The sequence below is a fragment of the Rissa tridactyla genome, chromosome 8 (genome assembly GCF_028500815.1).
Source record: "Rissa tridactyla isolate bRisTri1 chromosome 8, bRisTri1.patW.cur.20221130, whole genome shotgun sequence".
NCBI classification, from domain to species: Eukaryota; Metazoa; Chordata; class Aves; order Charadriiformes; family Laridae; genus Rissa; species Rissa tridactyla.
Genome location: NC_071473.1, coordinates 2294337 through 2301948, shown reverse-complemented (window position 1 = coordinate 2301948; position 7612 = coordinate 2294337). Strand labels below are relative to the sequence as shown.

Sequence of the window (7612 nt, the reverse complement as noted above, 5' to 3'; positions counted from 1 at the left end):
GTCGTCACCTCCTCTGTGCGAAGCCAGTGTGATTGCACACATTCAAAAACCAACATTCCTAAACTACACCTTGATCTCGAGGTGCCTCGTTAAAGTGAGATAAACATTTAAAACCAGAGACCAACTGGGAAACGTTTTATCCAGTTGACTTGTGCAAACGCACAGCTGCAGCTGAGGCTTGTCCACCCAAACCAGTTGGCAGGGTCCAACTCAAACCCGTGGTGGCCCGCTGAGGCTTGTCCACCCAAAGCAGTTAGCTCATGCTGAAGTCCTGCCGCGGGCCCTGAGCGTCAGCCTGCCGGGACACGAACACCCACGCTGACCGAGCTTTATTTTAAAGTTTGGAAGAAACATGAGCGAAGCATCACAATGCAGAGATGGAGCAGCAGCCTAAGCCCTGATGCAAAACTGAAATGGAAAGCGAAGAGGCAAAGGGCTGAGATTCTCCAGTGTCCTCTGGAGCAAACCAGCCCAACATGGGCTTTTCAGGGGCACTGTCCCATGTGTCCCTGATTGAGACACGTGGCCCAGGCCAGGACAGCCCCACACTCTCACCCCTTTATCCGTCCGTACAACAGGGTGTTGGCAGCAGTGGGACTGCTTGTGTCACGTGGATGCGATCCCCTGGGAAAGCTGGAGCGGCCTTTGTCTTCATCATCACCCCATCCCTCACCACCTCCCTGAACTCATCTCCGTGCCCTTCTCCATGCCCTGTTGCATTCCCTTCCTGTTTCCCCATCCCTATCCCCGTCCTCATGCCCATCCCCGTTTCCATCCTCATCTCCATACCCATGCCCACCCCTATATCCATCTCTATCTCCATGCCCACAGAATCCCAGAATGGTTTGGGTTGGAAGGGACCTCAAAGCCCACCCAGTGCCACCCCTTGCCCTGGGCAGGGACACCTCCCACCAGCCCAGGTTGCTCCAAGCCCCGTCCAACCTGGCCTTGAACCCCTCCAGGGATGGGGCAGCCACAGCTTCTCTGGGCAACTTGGCAACCTCATCTCCATCCCCATGTCCATCTCCATCCCCATGTCCATCTCCATCACTATGCCAACGCCCATCCCCATGACCATGACCATGACCATGACCATGACCATGACCATCCCCATCCCCATGACCACGCCCCCCGGCCCGGCCCCGCCCCCGCCGCATGACTCAGCACGCCCCCCGGCCGCCGATTGGCCGCCCGCCTAGAACGCGTCACAGACGGCGACGGACGGCGGGGTGCGCCATTGGCTAGGCCTGCCGTGACGTCATCCGCGGTGGCCGGGGCGGGGGGGAGGAAGCGTGACTCAGCACGTGGGCTGCGTCAGCGGTGCCGGTGCCGGTGCGCGGAGGCCGGTGCCCGCCGGGATGGAGCTGCCGGGGCTGGGCCAGCGCTGCGCCGAGCGCACTTGCCGCCGCCTGGGTGAGCAGCGGGAGCCGCCAGCGGGGCCGGGAGCCGCTCCCGGGGCTGTTCCGAGCGGCGGGCGGGCTCCCCCCGGGCGGCGCTGGGGAGGGACGGGCGGGACGGGGCCGGGGGCGCCGGGGACCCGTATTCTGGGGGTGCGCGGGCGGGTGCGGGCACCAGCGCTGCGTCCCCGATCCCCCCTGGCACGGCCGGTGATGGGGAGGTGGCCGGGCGCTGGTGCCCCGGGGCGGGTGAGCTGTCGGGGGTGGTTCTCGAGGGATATGGACGCTGCCGAGTGCGGGCCTTGGGTCCGTGCCCCGCTCCCAGCTCCCACTAACGCCCCACTGAACGTGTTCTGCCTTCAGGGAGCTCCTGGGGTGTTTGTGGCTTGTGTTAGTCTAGCGCTGGGTAAAAAGTGGGAAAACTTAGCACTCTTTCAGTTGTGATATTCACGAATCATAGAACCACACAATGGTTTGGGCTGGAAGGGACCTTAAAGCCCACCCCGTGCCACCCCCTGCCCTGGGCAGGGACACCTCCCACCAGCCCAGGTCGCTCCAAGCCCCGTTCAACCTGGCCTTGAACCCCTCCAGGGATGGGGAATGATGTGCTTTTTCTAGATATAATTGGATTGTCACTATGCAAAAACTTGCTTTAGAACTTATTTGTAGTCTTTTTCGAGTAGGCTCACAGCTGTTAGCTCTGCTCCATGAGAATCTGTTTGTTGGGTTTTTGTTCTTCTCCCAGACTTCCTTCCTCTGAAATGCGATGCCTGTGAGGAAGTCTTCTGTAAAGATCACATCCGTTACGATGACCACAAGTGTAGCTCAGCCTACAAGAAAGTAAGTTCCTACGTGCGAGTCGGTAATTCGCACTCCGGAATTGCTAAGTCACGTATAAAGGCTGCTCTGAAACTTGACCTGTGGTTTCAGTAAAAGCGCATTGGAGAACCGCAAGATGTAAGTTAATGATACAGCTGAATTTCAGATTATAGAAACAAAACATTTCAGAGGTCAGTGCCGCTGTATTCTAGTTTATTTCACTTACACCGCATCTTCCCAGAGAGGAGTGCTTTGTATTTTAAGTAATGCAGTGTCGCTTAAAACGTTCTGCAGCCTCAGTCTTTGAAATTGAAGGACAGCAAACACAAAACTACAGAAGAAATAAATAGAGTAAGTGGGGCCCAACTTTGATCTCTGACCCATCCTTGGGCTTTGAATATTCAAAAGCTGTAATTCCAGAAAGCCTAGGAGCATATTTAAAATCAACCTACCAAATATGTTGCTGCAAATGGATTTGGCAAAGCATGCCTGACTATTTTTTTGGATAATGATTTGCTTTGTGAAGTGTACCTTTCAGAGCATTAGTAAATGAGCAGGACATAAATCACTTGTGAATACAATTCTATCGCCCATGGGTAAGAGAAGTGGAAGGACAGAAAAATAATTGGGTGGGACTTCTAACCTGTGTTGTGTGTTCCTAGAATGTGCAGGTTCCGGTGTGTCCGCTCTGTAACACTCCCATCCCGGTCCAGAAGGGGGAAATACCAGATGTGGTGGTTGGAGCCCACATGGATAAAGACTGCAAATACAATCCTGCACAGCAAAAGCAGAGGGTAAGGAAATTGCTGTTCAAATCTAAACTGCCTGCCTAATGCTTGTACAGTAGGTCTTCTGACAGCAGAACGTGCAGAAACTTGCTCTGTTTCATCTTAATTTTAAGCGCGCTTGAGCATTTGTGCTTCAGCTTGGTCATTACTTGGGAAGCTGATCACAGAAAGCAAGCAAGCATCACTGACTTCATATCCTCTGATATTTAGATCTTCACAAACAAGTGCTTAAAGCCAGGCTGCAAAAGGAAAGAGATGATGAAGGTAGTTTGTGAACAGTGCGGTGGCAACTTCTGCATAAAACACCGGCATCCTCTGGATCACGACTGCAAAGGGAGCAGCCGTCCCACCTCCAAGGCAGGGTAAGCTGCATTTATGCTACTTCGAGCTCAAGCTGAAATTTCAGAGGTAGTATTGGGGATTGTTGTGGAGCTCAGGCAAATAGGGAATTCTGTAAACTACTGGTAACGTCAATGAACCAGCTGCTATTTTGTCTTTGTATTTTGGGCCTAATTTCTGTGAGCCAAGGTAAAAACTTCCTGTCAAATGCCTTCTTTCCAGGCTTACCTATCTTGATAGTGTGACTCTCAGTGTCTCCTGACTGTAAATAGACACTGTCCATTGCAAGGACAATGTGGGGTCTGGATCTAAATACTAGAACTCTAAAGCTTTTTCCATCACCTTGAAGTAACAAAGAAGAAAACTGATACGTTGCCAAGCAAAGTTTAAAATTAGTTTTAATAAAAATCTGTCTCTTGCAGGCAGATGTACCTTCCTTGTTCTGTGCAGTAGGACTGTAGGAGTTGTGTGACAGAAGCAGATAATTAAACTGGAGGGAGGAGAGAAACCAGGGGCAGTGCGCGTAGGAGGTGCTGAGCCTGGCTGTATTTCTTTGTAGATATGCAGCTCTGATGAGAGCCTCTCAAACCGCCTTCAAGTCAACGGGAGCAATTGGAGTGCCATCTAATGGGAGTCTTCCGCACAACAGGTATGAAGCTGTAGAAGGAGAAAAGACAAACAAGAGTGTTTAAAAATAGTCTTGTGTCAACACAGCGTAGGAGTGCCACTGTCACACCACTAACTGCTCTAGGGTTGGTAGTTGACCTTTGGTCGGTGTTGGGAATGTGGCGGAGGGGTTCTGACAGCACAAGTAAATCTTTACTTCGCCCTACTGTAGTCATTGAAATAGCTATATAGACACGAGCAGTAGGACATCGAATTGTTGTAACAGCAGGCTGGTCTCCCACCTGCTCAGCGTGAGCCTTGCTCAAGTTCTGGAAAAACGGTGTGTCATCAGAATGCTGAGGGAAGCGTAGCAGGCATCTGAATTAAAATAAATGGCCCAAGTCCTTCCCTGCCATCGTGCGTCTCCTTGTGACCAAAAGCTTTAGTCGTGTAACTCTTACAGTGCATTCTCATGTCTTTCAGATGCAGATAGTAGAGGCTCTTCACATCTGGATCAGACCTGTGTCTACTTTAAAGTTAATCTTGTCTATAGATCTTCAAAATTTTCTATGCAATTAACTTATTTTTGTATCGTAACATTTTATGCATTGAATAAACTATCACCCTTTCCAAGCCAACTTTCTTTGTTCCTATATTTGGAATAAGAGCTGTAATACTATGAAAAATACTTGGTGGAGGAGGAAACTGGGGAATGGCGGTACGATGAAGACTAAAATTGGTATGAAACACAGCCAGCTTTGCTTAGGTCATGCTAAGTCTGAGCTATGAGTTTCCTAAGATGAAAGTCTGAAATACAAGCTACTGTCATATGTCCCAATCCTTTTGGAAATGAACTGGCACACAGTGCAGCATTCTGCTTGACAAACAGCATACATCAACATGAAGCCAGTTTTATATAAGCTGCCTCTTGGTTTCTGAATGTCATTGGGAGTACTTGATTTATAAAGCCATACCTAGTTTTTCTAAGCCCTCCCTAAGCAATTCACTGAAGGCTAGTGCTCACAGAGGCGTGCGCAGTATAATTCTTCATAATTTATTGCCCCTTAGATAGAAACCCAGGTTTGCATGGGTATTTTTTGCAGTTGGGGTAAAAAGGAAGCCAGAGAAAGTAGCATTAACTGTTTGTGTCCCGTGTAATGAGAATGAGGCCAAAATACAGCATTGTCTAGGGAGGCTACTCTTGCTGTCTTTCCCAAAAAGCTTAAACGAGTGAAGACATAACAGATACGATCCATTCATTATCTTGATCAGCTGTCTTGGCTCTTTAAAACTGCATGAATATCCAGCTGCTTAGCTTGAGGCATGAAATATTGTAGGCTGATGAAATGGAAATGTGTTATTAATGAACAATGGTAATTCCCCAGCTGGGATCTAAGTAGACCTCTCATCCAGCTAATTGTGAGAAAAATGCCAAGGCTTACTGGTGAAGTCAGGGGGTCAAGACCTCAATTTCATGTGTCGTTGGAGCCATTCCTCTGCACGCTGGGGCTGGAGTGTTGGCTTAGGACTAACTGAAGGGTAATTGCCGTCCCCGGAATCACCTGCAGCTACGAGTGCCCAGCGCTGTTCTGCTGGGGTGGGAGGATGAGCAGTTTGCTTAGCGGAGAACGCTCTGTTCCTTGACCTGGGAAAAATCATCTTTGATAAACCTGTACGAGGTGTGAGCATAAGTGCAGTTAAAGCACGTGCTTTATACAGCCTTGAGGTGTACTGCAGTTGTGTGAAGACTGTCGTGTGCCTCTTGTTTCTCTTTGAAGAGGCTTAATCCTTAAGAGTACAAATGCTGCCTAAAGAGGAAATGTGGATTTATGGTCCTTCACAGGGATAGCATGTAAACAACATACTGACTTGCGGTCCTTTTATCAGAAAGGGCAGAGGTAATGTAATTTCTGGCAAACGCACATGCACAAAAACATCTGTGCTATCCCATATTCATGTTTGGCCCAATGCGATTTCTTCTCATCCAGGAGAAGTTTTTCTAGAATGATCAAAGCTATATGGAAGGCTGTACGTGGCCAAACTGAATATGTAATGTAGGTATGAGTTACCGCTGCTAATTCCATATGGTCTAATTTTATGCAGTTGTGTGGTCAAAACTGTGATTTGACAGTATCTGTAATACTGTGTTTAACCACAGGATGTCACAATAGGATACGTAATAAAACAATCATTATTTTAGGAAGTCTAAACATAGAAAACATGCTTTCCCCGTTCACATTGGAACAAAAGCTTAAATGACAACTCCAATTTTAGATGCCACCACCTACTGATTATCCTGTGTGCTCTAACGCCGTAACTCAGCCCTGGCGCATTGCTACAATACTAGGATTTTTGTAATCTCTCTGTATAATATATAACTGGCCACGCCTTCCCAAACCATGCTGTGCACCCTGCTGGTGGTACGGGAAGCGGTTTCCAGGGGAGAGCAACAGCGGGTGCTGCCCATGGTGTGAGGACATGGACCAGTGCCCAGAGGCTCTGCCCAGCAGTGATGGGTTGGGGACAGGATTGGCACCCCTAGCACGGGGAGGAAGGAGAGGAGGGGCAGGTGTGACCCTGCTGGGGACAGGAGAAGGAAGCAGAGGGGTGAGGGTTGCCTCTTCCAGTCGGTACGTATAACTGTACGGGTTATAACGGTTGCCACCAGTGTCTGCTGCCACAGCCAGCATCTCAGCTGCTCCTGGGGTCAAAGCAAATGGAAATGAAAACCCTGTTTCAGGTTGTCAGGGAAAAAATGCTCCATCTGCGTATCTGTTTTCGGTAAATATTCTTGCCCTTAAGTTACCAAGGGGAAATGGAAATGTTTGTGCGCATGGTATTTATAGAAAATGAAAACATGTAAACCAATTTGTTCCCTGGAAACCTTGTCCTCAGAGATGTTTTCTCGTCCCCTCAAACTGCAACGTCTGCCTCTTACCAGCGCGTTCCCTCTGACCTGATCAGGGCAGCAGATAATGCTGGCTCAGGCACGAGCCTTTAGGATCTGCTGGCTAGAAGGGATCCCGGCCGTTCTCCGGAGAGAGATCCATGTCTCCGCATTGGCAGCTGCCGTGGCCCCCACAGGAGAGGCGGGGGCCCGTGGGGGCCAGCAGCACCCAGCGTGTGTGGGGAGCAGCAGGCTGGCGTCCCACTGGGTGTCCTTGTGGGCAGTGGGGGGGGTTCTGCCAGGACCTGGGGGGCCTGTCATGGCACGGGGGATCTCTGTCAGGGTGTGGGAGGATCCCCGTCAGAACCTGGGGAGGTCCCTGTTGGGGCGTGGGGGGATCCCTGTCAGAACCTGGGGGATCCCTTTCAGAACGCGGGTGGATCCCTGTTGGGGTGAGGATGGATCCCTGCCAGGCCCTGAGTGTGAGTGGATCCCCGTCAGAACCTGGGGGGGTCCCTGTTGGGGTGCAGATGGACCCCTGATGGGGCGCAGGGGCTTAACTGTCAGGGTGCGGATGGGTCCCTGTGAGGTCCTGGGCGGATCCCTGTCGGGATGTGGGTGGATCTCCGTCGGGACTCGGCTCGGGCGGATCCCCGCCAGGCCGCGGGTGGATCCCGGCGGGGGGCCCGCGCCTTTCGGGATCACCCAGGCAACAGGGGGGCGGGGCATCCCCTGTGGCCACGCCTCCCGAGTAGGGGCGGGGCCTGATTCCGTGG

General features: G+C 51.0%; 1 protein-coding gene across 3 annotated transcripts; it reads left to right on the top strand.

Moving 5' to 3' along the window:
• Nucleotides 1–1255: 1255 nt before the first annotated feature.
• On the top strand, nucleotides 1256–4587 carry ZFAND2A (zinc finger AN1-type containing 2A). Of its 3 annotated transcripts, XM_054212838.1 has the most exons (6): nucleotides 1256–1413; nucleotides 2143–2237; nucleotides 2879–3010; nucleotides 3215–3366; nucleotides 3903–3992; nucleotides 4433–4587. In XM_054212838.1, the coding sequence occupies exons 1-6, from the start codon at nucleotides 1359–1361 to the stop codon at nucleotides 4440–4442; spliced, it is 534 nt and encodes a 177-aa protein (XP_054068813.1). In that variant the 5' UTR covers nucleotides 1256–1358; the 3' UTR covers nucleotides 4443–4587. The 3 variants fall into 3 exon arrangements, with proteins under 3 accessions (XP_054068813.1, XP_054068814.1, XP_054068815.1); XM_054212839.1 differs by lacking the exons at nucleotides 3903–3992; nucleotides 4433–4587 and adding an exon at nucleotides 3766–3880; XM_054212840.1 differs by lacking the exons at nucleotides 3903–3992; nucleotides 4433–4587 and having other exon boundaries at nucleotides 3215–3370.
• The last annotated feature ends 3025 nt before the right edge of the window (nucleotides 4588–7612 follow it).

Coding starts and splice junctions, on each gene's coding strand:
- ZFAND2A (XM_054212838.1), top strand. CDS start 1,359: ATGGAGCTGCCGGGGCTGGGCCAGCGCTGCGCCGAGCGCACTTGCCGC. Junction 1,414..2,142: donor GCGCACTTGCCGCCGCCTGG/GTGAGCAGCGGG, acceptor TTCTTCTCCCAG/ACTTCCTTCCTCTGAAATGC. Junction 3,367..3,902: donor CGTCCCACCTCCAAGGCAGG/GTAAGCTGCATT, acceptor ATTTCTTTGTAG/ATATGCAGCTCTGATGAGAG.